The sequence below is a fragment of the Indicator indicator genome, chromosome 26 (genome assembly GCF_027791375.1).
Source record: "Indicator indicator isolate 239-I01 chromosome 26, UM_Iind_1.1, whole genome shotgun sequence".
In the NCBI taxonomy this organism is placed as follows: Eukaryota; Metazoa; Chordata; class Aves; order Piciformes; family Indicatoridae; genus Indicator; species Indicator indicator.
Window position 1 is genome coordinate 12,443,322 of NC_072035.1, and position 23,161 is coordinate 12,466,482.

Sequence of the window (23,161 nt, forward strand, 5' to 3'; positions counted from 1 at the left end):
CTGCCTACATGGCCCTCAATAGCCCCAGTCAGGGAAAAGAAGGGAAAAGGAAGGAAGGCAATATCATTCCTGCTAATGCACCAGAGCTAAAACAAGCAAGGCCTCCTTGCTTTCCCAGGTACATGGCTCAGAAGCAGGAGAGAATTTCTGCTTTGCAATCATGAGAAATTGTAAAAATACCCTTGCAGGCCTTCCCAACATTCCCTGGAGTTTCGTTTGCACTGGGCAACAGCCCTACCAGAGCACAGCCATCATTTAGCTCCTGGAAGATCCCTCTCCTCTGTTTATTTTGCATGTGTGTTTGTACTCAAAGCAGCAGTGGACGCTGGGCCTGTGCCACACCAGCCAGCCCTCGATTGCCACAGAAATCCTCACTTTGCCCCACGGCTTCCATCTTCTCTTTGTTTTCTCCAAGCAGCAGGTTTTGTTTACTCAGTTCAGAGGGGTTTGCTGTAGATGTTCAGACAGCCCTATCCCCCTTTCGAAGGGCTGAGACCGAGCGCAGGTGACTCACCTCAGCCTGGAGACTCTCTAGCCGCACAATGTGTTGGCTGCTGGAGGAGTTCTTCTCCCGAAAGTCCTCCCGCAGGGTGTGGACCTGCAGGGAGAGCTGCCGCTCCACCTCCGATGCCTGCAAGGAGACACCAGCTGGCATTACCCCAGGGGGTCGTTCAGTAGACAGAAAGCAGTTATCTCCTCCTACCCATGGGAAGATCTGCCCTGATATTACTTCCCCCAAGTCCTAGTTTTGGCAGAAACTCTGAAACCTGCACAGGTTGGGTGAGGGAAAAGCTCATCCTGGACAGACATTGAGGAGAGCAGCCATTTAGAGCATGCTGATTTTCCCTTGGGGCAGCCAGAAGGACACAGCCCATAACTTTCTTCCATTGCAAAATAGCATGAGGACTCCCATGCCCTACAGGGAATTTATTTTCCCTCGAGAATAGTAGCCTGACCAGGGCTGAGGAGACCAGGCCACTCACAAAGGCAGAGGGGAGGCAATCTCCTTTGACCCCAGGCAACATTGCTATTAAATTTACACTTTTAAAATCTCTGAACATCTTTGGCATAGCTCTGAAAAAACCCAAGTGCTCTTTGCTTCTGATTTCTGGCTCCTGTCAGGGCCAGAGAGAGAAGCATCTGCTCCACTTGACTGTCAATGCGGGATCGCTGGGATTGTCCCTCTTTCCCATTTTGGAGGAGGGATGCCCCATTTTTGAGGGGTGTTTTGAGGACAGTGGAAAGATCATTGCTACCTGGAGGATCCAGGCTGCAGACAGCCTGCATCAGTGACAGCTTAGATGTGCTAACTGTTCTCCAGATATCTTTATGGCTGATTTTTACATGGTGAACACACTTGTTTAGGCTTGTAAGAGAACATAAGGTTTTTATGACAAATCCCTAATGAGACAGCACAAATGGATGGTTCTATATTTAATTAGCTTCCATCAGGTTCCATTACACTTAGGCACAGACTTCCCCTCTCCAGCAGATTAGTGGGAAGTGAATTGATCCCCCTCAAGATGTGGCATTGCCATCCTGCTCGGGGCACAGGCACAGCCATATGTCTAAAGGCACATGCCATCAGCAGCCACAACACCTTGGATAGAGAGGAGAGATGGGAGGGAGGGATGGAGACATTTGGGTCAGCCGCTGTGGGCAGGTTTGGGAGTGCAATGTTATGTCTGGCAAATGGGGGTCAGGATATGACACTGGCTGACTGGGTGCCCAAGGCAGCAGTTTCTCCAAAGGGAGCAAAGACTTTGCTCTAGTAGCTTGTAGCCTGAGGAATGAGCACACAGACCCAGCCTGAGCTGCCCACAAAGGCAACACTAATCCTTCTTAAAACTGTCTCCTTATTTTGCAGTCTCCAGCATAATAATCCAAATCAGAAGCAAGAGGGAAAAGGCTGTTCCACTTCCATCAAGTGGAGGAAAATGTAGTTGCCCCAACGCTGCTTGTTTGTAGGGACAGCAGAAGACAGAAGCATGACCACCCAAATCAGCCAAGTTCAGACAACTGTCTTCTAGAATGATAAATAGTTTCCAACAATAAGAAATAATCTTGTCTACCAGTTGGTTTTTAGTTTCCTTCTTATCCTGGATTAGCATAAGTGATCTTTTCCCCTCCTCTAAAGCTTCACATCAGAGGCCTTTAAGTATCACCTTCACCTCATTTATTTAATAAAGCTTCCTTGCACAGGCAGAGTACACAAAATATAATGATTGCACAGCACTACAGGAAGGAATTGGTTATCTTTCTTCCCTTAAGCAGCCATAGATTTAAAAGCATCCTCAGTAGCTATTAATTGGTGACACTAAAGAAGATGGATGGATTGTGCTTTTTTTCAAATGATTCACTTGCTTTTGTAAAGACTGCTGAAACATCTTCATGCTGAAATACTCTGCAGGAGCTATCAAAGATGGAAAAGCAGCAGATGAAAAACACCAAAGGATTTTGCCTCCAAGATGCTGACCACACTCCTAAGGAGCACAGGTGGTATTAGATGAGATGAGACACCAGTATGTGATAGTTAACCGTATAACATAATTTATGCACTAGAATGGTTCTATGTACAGAGAGCATAAATGTACAATACAGCAGTAAGAAACAAGGGAGTGTTAATGGCATTGTAAAAATCCCTGGCACAACAATATATAGCTGCTGTTCCTAGTTCTGGTCTCCATGCTGAGACTGGAGCAGGTGAAGGGATTGGTTGCAAGAGTGATTCAGATTGTGGGAAGTCTGTTATATGAAAGGAGACTGAAAAAGGATGGCTTATTTTATCTCATGCAATGAATGCTGAGAGAGGACTCCCTATAAATAAATCATGGATAAGCACACAGAAGGGAGAAGCACTATTTAAGCAGTAGCATAATTTTGGCAGAAAAAATGATGTGAATAAACTGGATAAGAGTATATTAAGGCTGAGAATAGGAAGATTTCTACATTTCCAAGGAGGTGCAGCAGAATTCTTCCTCCTGCACCATTACAGTAGGAGAAATGGTAGCAAAATATTTTTTTTACAAAGGGGCTGGATCATTTTATCTCACAGTTTCTTTCTGAGGGCTTCCTACAACAGAAGGGAAATTAATTGACCTCAAAGGTCCTTTCTGGTCCTAGACTGCTGGCAGGACCGCAAGGTTTGTATTCACCAGCTTTAAATCATCACTTGGAATTTATCTACTTGCTGCTCAGCTTACACACTCACACATCTTATTCCTGCAGTTATAGCACACCATGGAGGGAATAAAGGATCCACTTACCACTAGCAGACAAGATGCTACAATGAAATATCAGTGTACACCATTCACAGCCTAGGTATCTCATGCAGTAAATGAAAAGGAATACTTTCTTTAGTGTCATACAGTGCAGAATGCTCTCTCTGACCAGCTGTTTAACAAAAGTAAACAAAAAATGACTGTATTATTATTCTTTCTCTCTGTGGGAGTATGAGAAAAAGTTTGAGATAGGGAAATGGTTGATACCTTTGCAAACATTTTCTTTTTCACAGTCATGCAACAAAGTCCTCTGAGGTGAACTCTGGTCATGGAACCCCCCTTTTTTATGCCACATTTTTTTCAAAGGTTATTAATACCGCTGCTGAACTACCCTTTCTAGTCGATCATAAAAAAAATCTAGATTTTAATGTCGATTTGCATTACTTTATGGAAAGACACTTTGACAGTGTTCAGTATTTGTCAGACTTTGTGTCTTCATATGGTGTCTACTTGCGGTACATGTGTGCATGTGTTGTGTATGTGTTTTAAAACATGAGCCAGCTACTGATTACTTTGAACATCCTCTTCTACTTAGTGTCATCAGAAGATGTAACCTTATATCTACATTTTCCCTTTTCTTCTCAAATAAGCTATGGCTTGATTTGAAATTGAGTTTCTTCTGCCTCAGTTTGGTTCTACTCTCATTACGCAAACTGCAGTGCTTTCTCTTCTCACAATCAGTGTTTTTCCTAAACATTAAAAGCTAAAACCATTTCTGGTTACACCAGTCATTTAAACAATGCATTGATTTTGCTAGAGAGAAATAATATTCTTTGTAGAAAGGCAGACATATATCACCCAATATCATAGCTTTGCTCTGTAGTTAAGAAAGAATTAATTTCCTGGGTATAGACAAATCAGCCAACACAGCCACCAGGCAAAGTTTGAAACATATTTGCAAAAGCATAGACATCAATACACAATTAGATCTATTCAATCAACTGTGAGATTTGTTTTCTGGACTTCAGGCAAGGTTTAGATGAGATTTGGGCAGTGCAAGATGAAAGGAAGAGCAGGAGGACATTTTGGCCTCTGCTCTAATTAAGTGCCTTTTTTTTTTCATTGCAAACCTGACTGAGTTTCTCTCATGATTAATTCTGAAGTGCTAAAACACACAAAACTGTGTAGATATTTGGCAGGAAAATATGGTTTATGAGTTACAATAACCCCATGAGGTTTAACATCTGGAATGTATGAGCAATAAATAAATTAAATAAATTAATTGGAGTACTGATACTTCAGTGAAGAGGGGTCTTTGAAATGCTTGGGATAGATTGTGAGAAATAAATGGCCTGTAGGTTAGTCTCATCCAAAGAAAACACGCTTTTGGGGGAAGATTTGCTAAATATTCAGCTATAAGTCATGCCAGAAAGGAAAGGAGAATGGAAAAAGTTTAATAGACTGTAGCTGCATGAAGAAACCAATGTTTCCCTATGATTTACTTCTACAAACATGATGATTCAAGTTTAACAATGAATACTGAAGATTTTCTTGCCTAAAATAGCTAAGAAAGAGGAGTCCTAATTAGTGCTAAATCTGTAACACTCAGGAGAGCGTGTTACCCCTTTTATTAATTTGCTAATAGTTGAGTTCAAGGGACTCCCCATTCCCACTGTTGTACCATTAACACTTCAAACTACTAATTGCTGCCTCCTTGGCCTCAGGTTCCTGGACTCCCAGATCTCTGGGAGGAAAATACACTTGGCTACTAAAATGCAAGCAAAGGAGAAAACAACAAACATCTTCTGGTGGAATAATGAGACCAAGGGTATTGGGATTGCTGCTCTGCCACCGCAGCTGGCACTCTGGCACCCCAGTGCCTGCTGCTGCTGGTGGTAAACCTGGTTTTTCCAGGCTGAACCATGTTAAAAGGTGAAGCCATGGCTACTTTCCAGCCCTTGGCACACTGGTACCATAAGCACCAGCAATATTTTGCATACGTGGAGGTTGCCTGATTAGGGAATCTTTGAGAACTTTGTACCAAAGCTTTTACTTCATGTCAACTTTAAATTGTTATCCAAAGCATTATTCTATCCAGGAAAGTGCTTACATAATAGTGGTACTCACTGTTCATCACCTTTTGTGGGCTTCAATTTACGTTTGCTGATTTATGTGCACAGAGGAGGGATTCCCTGTGAGATGGCCCCTGGGATGTGGCACCCTCAGGCCTGATATGGTGATGCCACAGCATGTGTGCAGTATTATTAACCAGAAAGTTGAAAATAACTAACAAGCAGTAAATCAGCAATTAAGATAATCATGTTTAATTTAGAAATTTTTAAAAATGCAATCCCAAGCACAAATCCAGGCTGGGCAGTGACTGGCTAGAAAGCAGCCCTGAAGAAAAGGACTTGGGGGTGCTGGGGGATGAGAAGCCTGGGCTGGAGTACTGTGTCCAGTTCTGGAGCCCCTATTACAAGAGGGATATGGACATGCTGGAAGGTGTCCAGAGAAGGGCCAGCAGGATGAGCAGAGGGCTGGAGCACCTCTCCTATGACGACAGACTGAAAGAGTTGGGGCTGTTCAGTCTGGAGAAGAGAAGGCTCCGAGGTGACCTTCTTGTGGCCTTCCAGTATCTGAAGGGGGCTACAAGAAAGCTGGGGAGGGACTTTTTAGGCTATCAGGTAGTGGTAGGACTGGGGGGAATGGAATAAAGCTGGAAGTGTGGAGATTCAGGCTGGATGTGAGGAAGAAGTTCTTCCCCATGAGAGTGATGAGAGCCTGGAATGGGTTGTCCAGGGAGGTGGTTGAGGCCCCATCCCTGGAGGTGTTTAAGGCCAGGCTGGATGAGGCTCTGGCCAGCCTGATGTAGTGTGAGGTGTCCCTGCCCATGGCAGGGGGGTTGGAACTGGATGATCCTTGTGGTCCCTTCCAACCCTGACTGATTCTATGATTCTATGATTCTATGATTCTATGATTCTAAGAGCAATGGCACTGTGGTGGTTGGCCAGACAGTGTCCCATCCACTCAAGGAAACGTAGAAAATAAGGTGAAAAGCTCATGGGTCAAGGGAGATCACGTACCTTTAGGGGAATCTGATGTAAAAACAGTGACTCTGAGATGTCACAGGCAAAGCTAGGACTGTCTGTTGCCAGGGAGTGGGTTAATAGCGGGGATTTTTTGTTGTGGTAAAGAGGTGAAGGCAGGAGGGGTGGAGCTGCACTGACGGTGCATTGCCTCCTTTACCCTGTTGTGAGGACGCTGTTTCCATTTCGGTGTGAGGTGGTTTGTTGTGGTGGACGTCATCAGGGAAGTTTGTGAAGGCCTTTCAAGGAGCGCATATTCTAATGACAGTTGTTAAATACACATCTCACTGAGGCGAGGGGCGGAATTTATTGTCAGGTGCTGGCTGCGGGGCTGCAGGGATCTCTCTGAGGCGAGGCCAGGGCTGTCCTGTGCCGGACACAGCTGATTCCAGCCAGCTCCGCAGCAGCTACCCTGCAGAGCACAGCTGAGCCCCTCAGCGACACCAGTGTCACCTGTGGAAAAACCTTCTTCAGAAAGGACAAAACGCGGTCTGGCTGTGACAAGTGAGGTAAAAAGTGTAAGAAACAGCTCTGTAAGCAGAAGGGTTGGAGAAGGAGGAGGAGGGGCTCCTGGCTAAGCCTTTTCCAGAGGGCTTCTTCCCACCAGTCCCCCGTGCAGTGCAGAACACTGGAGCAGGAGAGTGTTGTGCATCATGGCTGGGGCCAACATTGTCCCCATCTCTGCCAAACGATGAGAAGGGCTGAACCCTTCTTTCCTTGCCTCATCCTTTGCTCTGCTCCTGCCCAGATGAAGGAAATTTAACTGCAGAAAACATGCAGCAGCCTAGTCCTGGTGTGAGAGCTGTCACTGCCCGGAGAAGTTCTGTGGGGAAACGCAAATTCAGGAAACTTGCAACACTTCCAAAATATTTTGGCTGTAAATATCCAACAGAGACCATTAACATTGATCCCATGGGATATTTTTTGGAAAGAAAAATGTAGTTTTAAGACTGTAAAAGTGCTGGGATAGGGCTATGTATTACCTATTATATATCCAGTAGCTATAAGCAGACTGGCAGGTGGATTAAATACCAGCAGCTGGAGTGGGTATATCTGCTTGGCTTTTTCACGTAAGATTTACATCCTAACACACATTTCTTTCTGCTCAGGAACCATCTCTGCAGACTGCCATAGCACCCATCAGCCCACTCCTCACTGTTGTTCTTGGTTTTGACCCCCCCAGCAGATTGCTGCTTCATTTAGGTAAGATTTGTGAGCTGGCCAGGATCTGGACATGCAGCATCCAGCCTGAGCTGCCCTCACTGGGGTCTTGGCACTGAAACCATGCACCTATGTTAAATGGCAAGCTGGATGTGGCACGCTGTCACCTTTTTCAGTGCAGTTTGGGCAAATTATTTTGTATCTGGCATTTGGTGCCTTTGTAACACACACACTTTCACACTCAGATGCCTGAAATGGTCTGCAGGTCTTCTCCTTTCATTTTATTCAGAGGATTCAATACATCCATATCTGATTAGGCAGAAAGGTTTGATTTTTGTGGCACTGCCTGACCTCCTTTGCTAGAACCATACAGGCTTATGAGCCTTCCCTTCAGTAGGAAACAGGCTGACACTGTAGAGCACAGACCAGCCAGACTGCTTGGGGGAGGGGTAAAGGGGTGGGGAGAGAGAGTTCTATACTAACAACAGAGCAGGTGGACATGAGAAGAAACAAATGAGCATTTTTGTAGCACAAAATGGACCTGTCAAGAAAAAAAGGAATCAAGCATCTAAAGGATGAGGATCCTTAATTGCCAAAGCAAGACATGAGTCATGGAGAAGCAACACTGGAATTACTCTCTTAGAAGCATCAGGCTCTGGACACATTACTGATGGGAAAAGCCTCACGGCTGTAGCACTAAACTCAGTCTGAGAGGATTCTGTGAGACAAAGGACAACAGTGGCATTTTAGACTAAGATCTACATTACTTCAGCAGTTGTGATGTTTTTGAAATTACTGTATTGCTTGTGTGAAAGTGCTTTTCTGCAGATCTTTTTCCTTCCCTTTTGTAGGACAAGTTGGAAATGCTTAGCATGTCCTTTGACCTCACTTCTATTTATCTGATTTTTTTAAATAAAACAAACCAACTATGTGAGTAGTTTTCTCTTAACACTCTCCAGTCATGTTGTGGGCTTTTGTAGTAAGCAATGAGTTAATGCCACATCAGTGCAGATGCCTCACACCTGCGAGGTAGAGGCCAGTGGGGTGTTGGCTATTATAAGGGAGACCAGGGAGGAGGTGGGAGCCTTTTTCCTATGCGAGGCTAGGCTTGTACCTGTCCAGGTAAGTGTTGTTAGAGTGGAGATGTTTATTTCCCTGGTGGAAACTTACACAGAACTTGAACCTGCTCAGCCTGAAGCTGGATGGCCTGTTTTTGGGGATGAAACGTTTCCTCAAGCTAAATAATCTTTCAGGAATAGGAACTGCTGTTTACAGCAAGAGCAGACAGTTGTGTGCCATGTGGAGGCAACTCTAGCTGGGTGCAACATCTCTAGGTTCATTGTTTGAATGAAAGAAATAGCTTCAGAAGTGGATGTGGGTTGTGCACGCTTTAGGAGGTGCTTAAACACGAGCCTCCTTTTTTTTTTTTTTTGTGGTTTATTCTTGACCTAAGCATTTAGCTCTTGTGGAAAATACAGTGTGGAAAAATGAGTCAGCCTGTTTCCTGTGGGAGGGACTGCCGGAGGCCTGAAGCTTTGAATGCTGCAATAAATTAGCACTGGAGATAGCTTGGAGGACAAAATGTGCCTGGAGGACACACAATGCTAAGTAGTGCACAAAGTGGGTCTTGCTCTCTGTATGCAAATACTGCTTCCCAAAATGTGGGAGATAAGGCATCTTTGCACAGTGGTTCCCAAGGCTGGTGTCTGCGGTAGGGTTCCAAACGGAGAGGTGAATGTGGGGCTTTTTGGTGGTGATTTGATTCTTGGCTGTTGAGAAGGGATAGGGTACTAAAACATGCCTAGCAGGCTCTTCTAGTTCTGTGTGGATGGGGCATGTGACCTTGGAAGAAGCAGTTGCTTCTCTCTAGTTACCAGTTTGCAAATGGAAACAAAATGTTTATGGCTGATCAAGTCTGGTGATGTTCAAGTGGAGCTGAGAGGAACCACATTAGCTCTGGTGGAGCACAGCTTGGGTGCAGTTTGTTCAGGTTAAAAATTCTGTTGTCCCCCGATGCCTGTGTGTGAGACTGCAGTGTCTGAAGTTTTGCCTTGGCCTAGCAGATGGAAAGCTGGATGGTCTGTGTTTTGCATTGGCAAGTTCAGCAGCCTATTCTCCTAGATAATGTCTAATGCATTTCTAATGCCTGATTTCCATGAATAAGCTATCTTTCCCTGACAAATGGCATATTTTATCTCAATAGAGAATTTTGGTCAAGTTAACTTTGATGTGGGTTTTTAATTCAGATTTTTTGAGCTCAGTCTGACTTTTTTGACTGGAGCTAAAGGACACAAAGTATTTTGTCCAGTAAATTTCTAGTGAGCTGTAAGTGTGGGTCAGATGATAGCCGAATGAAATACAAAACCTAACTAGTTTGGAAACAGCTGAACTGGAAACATGAAGACTTAACCTGGTCATTAAAAACTTTTGAAAATAGAAGCAGAAGCTTATGGTGGTGGAGGTAAAGCAAAATGTGAAACACCCTCCTGCTCTGAGAGGCTTTGATATCTTCCCCTGGTAGCCAGAAGTCAGAACAGTAAATCTCCATTCTTAATTTTTTTTTTTTTATTAAATTGTTCTACTCTAAGACTTTAAACCTCAAGGTGTTCAAACTCTGTGGCTGTAAGCAGGAGACAATAATTAAGCTTCTTGCAGACTCTTACTCTGGCTTTATGCACTCTATCTCCTTTATTTCAAAGGAAATTAACTGAGTTCTACTGGGAATATCTCATACAGGATGGTAGACTAGCAGTTCTGTCTGCTCTTGAAATCTTCATCTATATACCTTGTTATGCTCAGAATATACTCTTTTAGGATTTAGTAGTAATATGCAAACCAAAAGCTTTCCTCTGTGTAGGCCTGATGCTCAAGCTTGGACTCACAAACATGTCTGAGTGTGTGAAAACACTGGTGTCCACTCCAGTATGTGAAATGAGTGGATACCAAAAAACATGGGGCAAAATCCAAGGAGTTGGCTTAAAATATATAAATCTCTCTCAGGTTTTCTCTCTTCCTATCTGAAGTCTGCCTTTCCTAACATGGAGCTGTATATTTAAACCTTAAGGTAGGTTTGACCTGGGACATGTTTTATTAGCTTTTAAATCCCTGCCAAGTCTGACTCCAAATACCTTCCATCAGGCCGTTTCTTAAAAACAATATTGATGTTTTGGCTCATTTCTTTCACAGCCTGATTAATTAAGAAGTCTTTGTCTTGGGGAGAGTTTGGCTTGACTAAAGCAAGATAGAAGATGTTCTGTGCAGAAGGCTTATTTCTCATAGCTGATGCAGTAAAACTTATGGCTGCTTTATGCAGAAAAATAAGGAAGCTAAAACCCTATAGTGAATATTGTCCAGGATGGGAACTCCATCTTCAAACTATTCTGTTAGAGCTTTCTCTTCACTAAATGTTTTTATCACTGATAGGTACAGTAGGGTCATAAATGGAAGGTGAGTTCCATGAAGAATCACAAAGTTTGGGGAAAAAAAAAAAAGCCACATGGAAGCATGTCACAATTGTAATACTTAAATAAAAAGGTCCAAATCTGCTTTCTTGAAGGATTGCTCTGGAGCTGATAGGTAACATTTTACTTAAAAATACTTGATCTATACTTTTTACATGAATGCTTGTCTCCTCTTAGCTCAGCTTTGCTCTGTTTCCACCAAGGTTCAGCTTATGACTCAGTGCAGCAGATGCTTGAATGAAGAAGCACTTGTTTACCTTTTTGTGCAGAGCCACAGATGTGGCACTAAGGGGATTAGGTCTCTAAATTCTAGATCTCGCAGCAGGGTCTTGGCCTTCAGAGCAGTCTGCACCTCAGTAGCACAATGTGGTGGCAAATATGTAACAGTAACTTCTAGCATGAGCCAGAGAGGCTAAATTAGGCCACAGCAGGTGCATTTCAAGTTGAGGATAAGTTTTCTGAACACCCAGCTTTTGTGAAGCTGCTGAGTACTTCTCTAAGTGGCCAGAGCTTCTAACGGATGTGTCAGCCTCTCCTGAAGAGAGTGCATGGGCATTGCTGTGGCCAGGGTCCCTGGATGATGGGAGGGTCCAGAAACAAGAATGTGTATCTCCTCTTGGAACCTTTGTCTTCATACAATCTAGCTTTTAAAATGTTCTTGCATTAATTTATTTAAATAACAGCTTTTGGCAAACTCACTGGCATTTTGGTACTTTAAGTCCTACAAAAATCTGTGCTTGGAAATAAAAAAAATAAAGCAGGTAGATGCAGAAAGCAAACTTAGCTGAAAGACAATGTGGGTGCAGCACATACTGTAGGATGGTGTGTAACATGTAGTATGTTCTTCCAGGTGTATCATTGTCAGAGACTGGAAAGAGCCCCTCTCTGTATGAGTTTCAGGTTTTGGTGTATCTGTGAATATCACTTAAAGTATAGCATGGATGATTCTGCATGGATGAAGACACCTCAGTCACAAACCCTTCCTATATTTACTTATTTTTCTTGTGGAGGAGGGGTGCAGTGCTGGCAGAAGAGGAAAAACCCACTGCAGCAGCATCCCAACAGCTGTTAGAGTAACTGCATGTGAACTAGTGTCCACTGAAAAAGTCACAGCCAAAGATTCTGTGCTTGGTTGTGGGCAGCAAATTTGGCACACACCTGCTATCATCAGACTTGCACCTACAGCCAAGCTTGTGGAAATGTAGGTCGAGAGTCACTGAATCAAAAGCCCTTTCCCCCAGTCTGAGATGCTGTTTGAAGGTATAAGAATCATTCGAGCTGTGGGTATTTTTGGCACTGCATGGCTCCATGCAGACACAGCCCAAGCTTGCAGTGAGCTTGGGCTGGGATGTGCAGCAAGGAGAAGGTGCCAGGCAGTCATGAGGACTGAGGGAGCAACCAAGCCATGAGGCTGCCTGCAAACCAGCACTGGGGTTTGGAGATCTGTAAGCACTGCATGAGTTCTTAGACTGGAAAACATTGTACTGACAGATGCTGTAAGAATTAAGAGCCTTTCCTGTGTGTTTGATGTTGAGAGAAGATGTGTTTTCCCTGGTGGCTGAGGGGTTGATGCCTGAGACTTAGTCTGGAAAGAAGTAGCATCCTTGATAAAGCTGTCAAAACCAGTGAAAGGGAACCATGCTTCTCTCTTTCACCAAAATCCTGCATTTCACCCTCAGTGATTTGTCTTGGAGGGGCAGTGTGTAAAGGTCTATGGATGTCCTTTGAGAGACAGGGGAGAGGGTGAGGAAATGTTGTTTCTGGCTCTGGTGCTTTTAAGGAACTGTCAGGAGTGATGAGAGACCTGTACCCTTTCTATGTGCTTTCTGGTCCTAACTACATAGAAGGAGACCATATGCAGTACACCAAGTTAAACACCACAAAATTTTGTGGCTTCAAAGTCTCCCTGACGAGTTACTGGGTTTTTGGAGCATGCTTCATTTTGAAAGCCCTGTTGGAATGTGCTCAGGCTTTGACTGTGGCCACTCTCATTGCTTTCCACTTGTGTTTTTCTTTCTTGCTTTGTCTGCAGAAGACAGGGCAGCCTTGCCTGAGTATGTGTGGATTATGCTGCACTTGAGCATGGGCTGATCTGCTGCTCCAATTCTTATGCTACTACAGAAGGATTTTTAACCTGGGATCTTCCTTGGCATTGCTGCCTCTAAGTGATTAACTTTCTCTTCCTCTTGCTGCCTGAAAACAAGAATAACGTGATCAATGCCAGAAGAGATCATGGCATCCAGCTCCCAGCAGTTTTTATTAATCCTGCTGCTGTAGCTGAATTTTCAATATGCAGAAGCCTGCAGTAGCAATACTAAATCTACTGAGTGCTTGCTGTGTGCAAGAGTGTCTAAATGGTGTTACTTAGAATTTCTGTGAGTATGTTGGCATGTGAGTGTCAGGAAGGCTATTATCCTATCTGTGCTAAAAATGACCTTTTTTAAGCCTCTCTTTCTCCCTCCTGTCTCCCACGTGATGAGGTGTGCACTGAAGCTGGCAGATGGCTGGGGAGCAAACAGGTCCATAGAGCATGCAAGGAAATTTTCACATCATTGCTAACCAGCTTGTGCCAAGACCTGGATTTTCTTTTGCGTGTCAGTAGCTTGCCTACATTGGCTTCCCTAAGGCTTGGCTCTTTGGTGACCTACCTCCTGCCACAATCTTGGAGGCCTTTTTCCCTTTTCTCTCAGCTCTCTCTACTTGATTAGTCTAATATAGGTATCAGCTGTGGCACATTGTTGAATTCATACATAGACACGATGCTGTGCCAGAGATTTGTTTGCTTAATTACAGAAATGCTGCAGTGTGTCTGGTCTGGGTTTTGCTGCTGGTGCTTCTTCTAGCTTCCTTTTCTTGGCTTCACTCAGATTTGTGGTTGGTTGGTTTGTTTGTCTGGTTTGGTTTGTTTGTGTTTTTTTTTTCCCTGTTGAATTACAGCAGATCTCACCAAGCTAGGACATTATAAAGATTCAAATGGACTGAAGAAAGAGCAAGTAGTTTAAACATGTCACTTGTGCTCCACAGGCTGTTTGCTATCACTTACACACTTCAACCCTTAACACTTGCATATAATGCAGTGCTGCCTGACTGCCTGCACTGGCTTATTCTGCATTTCCTACAAGGGGACAGGTCTCATCTGTGTGATGTGGCAAAAGTCTGCTCTGTGTGCCCAGGCAGGCTAAATGGGGTCCCAAGAGACAAACAATTTCTTCGTTGCCAGATGAGAAATGCTCCGCTTGCAGAAAGCTTGTGGTGTTTGGGCTGTACCTTGACGTGATGCTTTGGTCATGTCTGAGCAGTGGTGAGGAGTGAGGCATGAGGGTGCAGCCTGTAGCTGCTTGCTCAGAGGCAGAAAGGACAACTGGTGTCAGACACAGCATGCACATGTTAACTAGAATCCAGGTTAGTTTGCAGAAATTAATAGGTTAAAGCATACCATGAGTTTGTTAAGCTCTTGCAGGGATTTGGAATTTCCCAGTGTGATCCCCACTGGCACCAAGGGACAAAGGAGCTAAAGATATTAGAGCCCAACTTTTCAGCAGAAGCCTTCTCTTAAGGACTGATTCAAAAGACAGCTTTACTTGTCAGGCTGCTGAAATGCCAAGTATATCCACAAGTCTGAAATGCACTTGTTTGGAGGGCAAGACAAATGATACCACTTATCAAGCTCTGTATTAATTTTTATCCTTACTCAAGTTTACTGAAAGGTTCTTGGATTTAATATTGTTTATGGCAACACTTACTGGGGAAGGAGACTATTTGGCCAGGTCTCTTCATAGAGCAGGAATTTACACAAGGGTTATAAGGCTCACTGGGGTTAATCCCTGCTAGCATTATACATCATCTGACAGTTTCCAAGGAGACAAGGATAATCTCAGCAAGACAAGATATGTGAGAAGGGTATTTATGGACATTTGCCTAATGATGCTGGTGGATTAGAGTGCCTTTGAAGTATTGCCTCATCTGTGGTGAATATGGAAGACTGTTGGTACACAAGCAAAAAAATTCCCTGTGATATTAAAGCAGCAGCAACTTGGCCTTGATGCTTCCATCTCACCCTGCAGTGGCCTCACCCACTGTTGTGCAAAGGGGCAGACAAGGCTTTTCCGGTGCACGAGCAGACATCAGCAGACTGTCTAAGTATAAATAAGCCATTTCAGTCGTTGGTGCTGACACAGCCTTCACGAAAACTGTCCTCTTCATGTGCTTGAAATACTATCAGTATGTATGTCAAGTCATGTGAGAGGAAGGAAGAGTGGAAGGGGTGTATAATGTATATATGGACATAGATGATGTGTGCTTTGGTAATGGTTTTCCAGTCTAGCCAGCTGTTTCCTCCTGCCCTGTCCCCAGGGTGAGAGCTGTTGCACCACAGCTGACTGGTTCTGGGAGTTTGTCACATTCCCAGTACTGTGGGAAGGGTTAACATCACAGACTACTTGGAATGTGGATCTGAACAGGCATTTTGGGTCAGATTAGGCCTTTTTCTCTGACCTGGAGTGGCCTACAGCTCTGCTTAGGGAGATTAAATGAAGCAGGAGAGCTAATATCCTCATCTGAACAAGTTCATGCTTGGGAAGGCTACTGCATCATCTGCTTCATGTAGCAAAATACTTTTTGACCATGTGCTCCCTGGCCATGAGAGTGGGCAGAGATTGATGGAGGAGGCCTATGTCTGGGACCAGGAGCACTAAGGCTGTGTGGTCTGGGACTGTTCCACATTGGGCAAATCTTACCATGTGAGGCATTGACCTATAATGAAGGGAGAAAGGCTGCAGTCTCCTTCCCTCTCCCTAAACTTGACCTTCTTAGTCTGTGGTACTATTTTTGATGGAGGATTATGAAGGATGGGAAGACAGAAGGAATTTCCCAAGTTTTCAAAGTCTGATGCAAATGAGTCCTTTGAAAGGAAGGAATTGCTGAGACCCAGCCTGCAGCTGATGGGCTGTGTCTCGTGGTATGAGGGTTAATCTCAGTAAGCAGCTCTGAGCTGCTAGGTTGGATAATGCCTAGAAGGGAGGAGGCCTCTTTAAATGAAATAAATCAACCTGTTAATGCTCTATAGGTGGGCTTTGAGGAATTGTTTCAGATTGTACAAATCAGTGGCTACAATCACAGTAAAGGTTTCTGCAGTGATACCTGCTCTCCCCTTCAAGGGATTCCAAGTAAAATGGTGCTTGGCCTATTCCATCCAGCCAAGCAAATTGCTTGTGAGCCATGTTTCTGCCTGTCTCCAGTCCTGCTCTTAATGCACCATTCTCTATCTGCTTGTTTTGGGGTCTGTGCCCAGCATGGGCTCCATGCGCAAGGAGGGTACCAAGCAACCTCTTATTCATCTGACTCAAGACAAGACAGCCCAAAAAGCCACTATGCAACCTGTTCAGACTCAGCTGGCTTGTTTTTGTGGTATGGAAGAACAAGCTCAGCCCAGAGGGAGCAGTGGAAAAGGAGAATACACACTTGGGAACAGCTTGTCTTGACTCAGATGGGGTAGATCAGCAGATCTGGGAGATGGTAGCTTCTTGCAAAAAAAGGCTGATAAAGCAGTCCAAGGCTGGGAGACCCTTCCTTTACTGCAGCTCTGCAGGGTGAGGGAGTCTGCCTATAGCACCAGTGCTTCCATCATAGAAATGCCCCAGATGAGGTAGTATTAATGAAATCATCAATTTCATGAGCATTTGCCTTGAGCTCTTAAAGCTGTGAATATTTATTAGTCTTTATTAGTCTTCAGTAATATGTGAAGTTCCTTGTACTAAGGTGGAGAGGGAAGGGAACATTTAGGAAGAATTTGTGCACAAAGTGAAATACATCATCCAGTAAAGCCTAGGGAATAAATCTCTCTGGATTATAGGCAAGAACTACAGAAACAATTTGAGTTAGCAAATCCCTCTGCAACTTCATAGCTGATCAATAGATGTTATTTGGACAAATATCACACTGCTAAATTCTGCAAACAATCTCATTTGAACAAATACGGCCATTTCAGGCTTTCTCAATTGGTTTCAGCTAAACATAAATCAGCTGGCAAGTGTGATTGTCCCAAGATCTGAGTCTGTTCAAGAGCTCACATTCAAGCAAACCTCTGAATGGTCCCCGTTTACATTTGTTTCCACCCCTCAGTTATATCATGCCTCTGTAGAATGCGAGTCTGTTGCAAAGCCTTAGAGATCACTTCTTGTTAGTATTCCCTCAGGCTTCTCTACCTCTTTCCTTCAATATTCATAAATAGCAGGAAGACTTGACCTGATGTTACTGAAAGTCTTGCCTGCGAAAAAGAGAGAGAAACCTCAGAAGGCCTCTTTCATATTCTACTTCGTTTAGTTCTTTCCATGCCAAGTCAAAAGCTGGCCAGTCCTGCTCAACTGGTGACTACCTGGCCACTTCTTGAAAGCTTCCTGTGATGGAGATCTTGTCACATCTTTGGGCCTTGTGTTTTACTCAGCTAACCTGACAGCTGAATTGTTTTTCTTAATATCTAATCTAGTTCCTATCCTGCAACTTATACACATTATCCTTTATGTAAGGGATATGGAGAATAAAGCTTAAACTCTGTAACAATGTAATGTCTACCCTAGTAACATTTTCCTGGGATAGTACACTTCCAGTATGGGATATTCACTAAATTCCTAATCCAAACTTTCAAAACAAAAACAACCTCCCTGCCACCAAATTCACCTCCATTTTTTAAGATGAAAAGCTCAAGCTCTTTACAGTCTGTTTAAGCAGGGAGGAGATTTTTTTCCTTTACTAGGATCTTGTTTGTAGAGCTACACTGACAATCACTGCCTAGTCTCTGTGTCTCAGTTCTCTTGTGATGCAATAAAACCTATGCAAAACACTTGCTAGCCAAGTAAAGAACCAAAGGAGGACTCTGCTTCTCCAAAAGGTCCCTTTTTGTTAAAACTTTTATGTATTTACTTGGTCCTGAAACGCTTCACCTGCAAAAGCTACTGGGCCTATGGTTCTCTTCTGAAAGTATTGACCCTTGCCTCTAGCAAGTCTTGAGGGTTGTACCTGCCTCATGGCCCTGGTGTCAGCAACAAATCTTTACTTGAGTTGCAGAAGACTTCAGTTTCCCTTGATCTGAGCTTGTAGGCAAGCAAACACAATGGTGCTTTGCTCAACAAATAAACATGAGCAACTTATGCTAAAGAGTTGCCAAATGGAAGAGCTTTCTTAAGAGTACCCCTGTTACTATGAAACTGTGCCAAGTCTGGAAGTGGATTCAGGAACAAGCTTCCAAGGATATAGAGAACAAAAATGGCAAGTAAGGCTAAATGTTCTCCTCTTGGTTTACTGAAAGTGGAAGTCAAGCTAACCCCAAAGGAACTGAGGGATAACATGGTCTCACATCAGCTTCAGGAACAAAACTGCAGAGGCAACTACCGGCCTGAGGCTGGTGAGAACTTAAGCTTCAATTGATTTTTGAGATGTACCCAGGAGGGAACAAAGACTGAGGGGCAAAAGGGGTGGGGAAACAAGGAAGACAAAACACAATACTTTTTTTCTTTTTGTTTTTGTTTTTTTTTTTTTTAAGATCGGGTGAACTGCACAGTGGAACTAGTAAATGGTATTTAAGGGCGATTTGAGTGAGCTGGGTGCTTTAGGTACATGTATATCCCCAGATCTTCTAACTGTTCTGCAACAGCCCCACATTTATTACACATCTGCATTACTCTGCTAATCTTGGTAAAATCATAAACCATCTTAAACAATCCAAGCAAGGGATAGTTTAAACTCGGTTATAATTCTGCCTTCCAGGGAAGAATAATTAGAAGATGGTGAGAATGGTAATGGAGATGTTTCCCACACTTTTGATCTTGCCAGTCCCCCACCTCCCCAGACACTGAAAGGGATCATGTCCATGAAGGAAATCTGATGCAAATGTGCAGCTACACAGCCAAGCCTCACAGAAGGATACCTAATGAATTCTTAGGGCAACCTGTATCTCCTCCAAATGGAGTGCTCTCTTGGCCTACTTACCTCTTACCCTAATCGCTTTGTCATGTAGCACACTTGATTTATGTCCTCATCTGCCGGTTGTTTCCTATTGTACTCTCACCTACAGACAGCTTCATGTTCCCACCTATGCTGGCATTTGCCATTCCTAGGGGTGGCATTGTCAAGCATAAGCTAGCTCTGTATTACATTGAGGCATCCATTAGAAGTCAGCAAGAGAGTCTGGCTGATCCTCTATCCATGCTTAAAATAAACTGGGTTTTGCCAAGTGCCATTCTAAACTAAATGTTGATTAAGCTTTAGGCTGTTTTGCAAGGGGCCTCTATGATTTCATGGGTAATCAGAGCACAGCTGGAAAACATCCCCAGTGTCGAAGACACCTCCCTCTTGAGCTACTGTCTACTAAACTGCATTTAGTAAAAGTAATCTTGCTTTCATTATAAGGTGTGTGAACTTCATAACCCAGAATGGCTCTTTAAAGATCCAATGCTTTTAATTGTGTTTTCTTATGTATATATTTGGAAAGCCTTCAGTCATGTTTAGCTCTGCTACCAGCTAGTAATGCAGTGGCCGGATGCAAACACCTTCTGTGTCCTACTTTCTAGAATCTCCTGGAGGATGTGTTTAGAGCAAGTGTGAATAAGCAGAAATACTTTGAAAAAAATCTCTTCTGCCCACATGTTCCTATCTCTGAGTACTGCTTAATAAAAGAATTCATATAAAGACCTGGACTGGAACAATAGTCACTTGAAATTTCTAGTGCAGTGCAAGAGGGGAGGAAGGGACTCATTCAGATTTTTTTTTTTCCCCACCCAGAACAAGTTCAACTTCAGTTTCAGTTTGGATTCCTGCTTTCAAATGTTCACAGCTTAGTGGTGCTGCTGATGTCTCAAGGCAGAAGCCTAGCAGAAACATTCAAAATCTCTTCCAGAACCACTTGCTAGATGTGAAAGCTGGGCTGTAAACTGGGCTCAGCTGAAGTGCAGGAAGAGCAGTGTATGGCTGCCTACCAGGTACTTAATACTTGGGTATATCTGTCCTAGACAGGGCTCTGGATGCTCATTCCTGGTTGATGTGTTGCCCAGGGTGTGGGGGGAGAGGTCCGGGCTCTGGGGATGTCTCATGGGGTCAGCCTCTGCTGCTCCATCCAGGCACCACAAGGTTCTGAGGATGCACAAGCCACACAGCGCAGAGGTTATGTGGCTCTGCAGATAATAGTTTATGTGGTGCTGCTCCCTGAACTGGACTCAGGGGCAGATGCATGGATCCAGGCCCTGGCAGAGTCACCCTTGTGCAGGCTGATGGACCTGCTCACAAGGAGCACTCTTTGCTGAGGAAAGAAAACCCATTACCTATCCCCATCTCTGAACCTCATTGTGGGTGGTGTGGACACCAGGCTGCCTTGGGATGGGAGATTCCTCAGTGATTCCTGGGGGAAAAATCACCGTGAGCAGGAGGGGGTGTGGGATGAAGCGGTGGATGGTAGGGACACGTCCCGGCAGTGAGCCAAGCCCGCGGGGGTGGCAGACAGGCCTCTGCCTGCCTCGGACGTCATAAGTGCGTCTCCCTGCGTGTCCGCTGACTGCCATGGCATTACAAGCAGAGAAATCACAGCCGGTTGCCACAGCAACATCACCAGCTGGGGCCGTGCTGTGCTGTCACCTAGCAACCAGCAAGGGGACCTTGGGGATGTTGGGGTACCTGCTTCACTGACCAGGGGGGATGAGGGTCCCACCCAGCCCCTGGGACTGCTGGATGCTATCCTTTTTCCCAAAAGTAGGGATTTCCTGCCTTAATAGCAACATACTTTTTAAACCTTATAGTCATTTTTCAACCCTTCTCTTAGGGAGGGCTTTGCTCTGTTGTTCAGTATCAGAGTGCCCCTCTGTACAGCTTTCTACCCATGCCCTCACTGCTCACTGGTATTTAAACCAAAAGATAAAAATCTTACATTAAGTGGGTCAGTGCAAAATCTTTGGGCAAACACTGTAGGGGTGTGTCTCCCTCCCATCTTTACTGATATTTTCTTTAGTGTTTGCTGCATTTATGCCTTAGTGTCTGGATATGTCTTATGCCTTAGTGTCTTCTATTTGGCTTTGGAAGCTCTGAGTGCCCTGAAATGAGGTTAACTGGTGCTGCAAAGCTTGGCCAGACTCTCAGCAGAGGATTGAGCCTTTCTCCCTGCCTTTCTCCCTTCCTCCAGATGGATGGTGGGTGAGTATCTCTCAGGAGTGACCTCAAGATGTTTCTTCATTACCTTCTAGCGCACTGAATCATTTTATTGAGGGACTTTGCAGGCGAGAACACGCAGCTGCAGGCACATCCTATATTTACTGCTTTGGCATAGAAAGCCTCAGCACTCCAGTCCTGATGTGGCATGAAGCTGAATTATTAACAAGTGTTCCCTGCTAGAGAAGTAGCTGGTGAGAAGGAGCTTTTTCTTCATGTGCACTGATCATATTCCCTTGGTGATTTGGGATCTGGTTACATGGTGCTGGGATCTGCTGATACTCCAGAGGGGCAGAGAGCAGGAGGGTGCTTGATGATAATGGGAGGTTTGCTGGCCTCAGTGTTTGTTTGGATCTCTTGTCCTGGTATCTGCTATCCCCTTGCTACACCACATGTAACACAAATATGCCTTCTGCTAGGCACAGAGCAATGCTGGAGGGGCTGTCTGCCTGCCCCTAAAGACTGAGCATCTCTACCTAAGCTGCCATGAAAGGCAGGTACTTCAGTACCTTCAGCAAGAAGGGATGGTGCCTTTTCTCCTGTAGTCGTTCCCTGCCCCCTGCCATTGAATTCAGACTGCTCAGAGGTGATGCAGCTCTAGATTTGCTATGCAGAACTCCATGTGTTACTTGGTAGCTCAGTATGGAGTTCCTTAGAATCAGCTACTTCTTATTCAATAGGTCCAGTAAACACTTTGAGTCATAGCAAAAAGTAGAGAATTTGTATGAAAGAATTCAGTGTAGTGATTGATCTGCACCTTGAAATGTGGAGCTAGTAAAAAGCAAGTCTTCTTGAGCCTAGGTCCACTCAGGATCCCCTTCTATTTAAAAATAAACTCCTTGAAGTAGTACTTAAATTCAGGCTGACTTACTTGCCTCTGTGCTAAGCATGGTGGTGTTTCCCAAAACACCCTGCTGGGCTGCAGGAAACAACTGAATAAACAAGAAACATAAGGAGGCTTGTATTAAGCATCTGTACAGATAAAATAAAGAATTAAAGACAGGCTAGCTCGTAACATAATGGCTATAGATCTCTGGCATGGCAAAAGTGGTGAATCTTGCCCAGTACACTTGTTCCAGGCACTTTCTAAAACAGTCTGGATTTCCTCAAACCAACATTGTTCTTATGTTGATTGATCCAACAGCCAACCATTCAGTAAAATCTCTTCAAATCAATAACTGACAACAGAGTTGCCTCTCCTTTAAATGTGTTGTTAACCAAAAAAGGATGTATTGAAAGTAAAAGTCATTGGGAAAGGGAATACAATATGGTCAGCTCATTCTTGACTCAAAACCTATTTCTTTCAAATCAAATCCAGGCAGTGCCTGCCAGTCCTCTGAAGCTCTGTTGGACGTTAAAGTGTGAAGTTAGAAACAAAACTCCTTCAACTGAAATATTGCTGGAAGAAAGGTTTTGTGGCTAGCAAATAAAACCTCCTTTGGAGAGTTGTGGGCTGACTGATCATTTTCTTGCTGTACCAGAGGGACTGACTGGAACACCTCATTCTTTGTAGCAGTATGTTGGCACTAGATGATGAGTGAATATAAGAACTTGGTGATTGAGGGCCCCTTTGAGGGACACCGTGGCAGCTGAGCACTCCTCTCTAAACACAAAGAGCCATTTCAGTGGTGCAAGAAGACACGCTTCTTCCTGCCACTGAAAAGAGATTTTTATTGCAAAAACTACCTGAGCTTGACATTGTAAAATTACTTCCTTATGCTCTATGTACCATAAAAGAAACCAAACTGAACTGGGGAGGATGCATCCTCACCCAAGCTACAGGCAGCAAACAGCTACAGGAGCCCAGAGCTTGGTAGCAGGAAATGTGTGGGAAAGCCATCTGGTGAAGCCACTTAGAAACAGTGTGAAAGTCTCTCTTCATTCACTTCCTGACAAAGTAGTAATATGTTGCCTCATTATAGGAAAAGGGCTGCTTGTTATTATTTGCATTAGTAGCTCCTAGAAGCCCAAAGGTGGGGACTGGACTCTTGCTGTGTTAGGTTCTGTGGGCACATGTAAGACCTTTCCCTATACCCACTCTCCC

General features: G+C 44.1%; 1 protein-coding gene across 1 annotated transcript in view; it reads right to left on the reverse strand.

Annotated features, from left to right (window-relative positions):
* BICDL1 (BICD family like cargo adaptor 1) overlaps positions 1–23,161 on the reverse strand; it is a 47,805-nt gene that overhangs the window by 15,398 nt on the left and 9,246 nt on the right. The window contains exon 3 of the mRNA XM_054392802.1: positions 515–631. Coding sequence (XP_054248777.1) covers positions 515–631 — 117 coding nt within the window. The remainder of the gene's footprint in view (positions 1–514; positions 632–23,161) is intronic.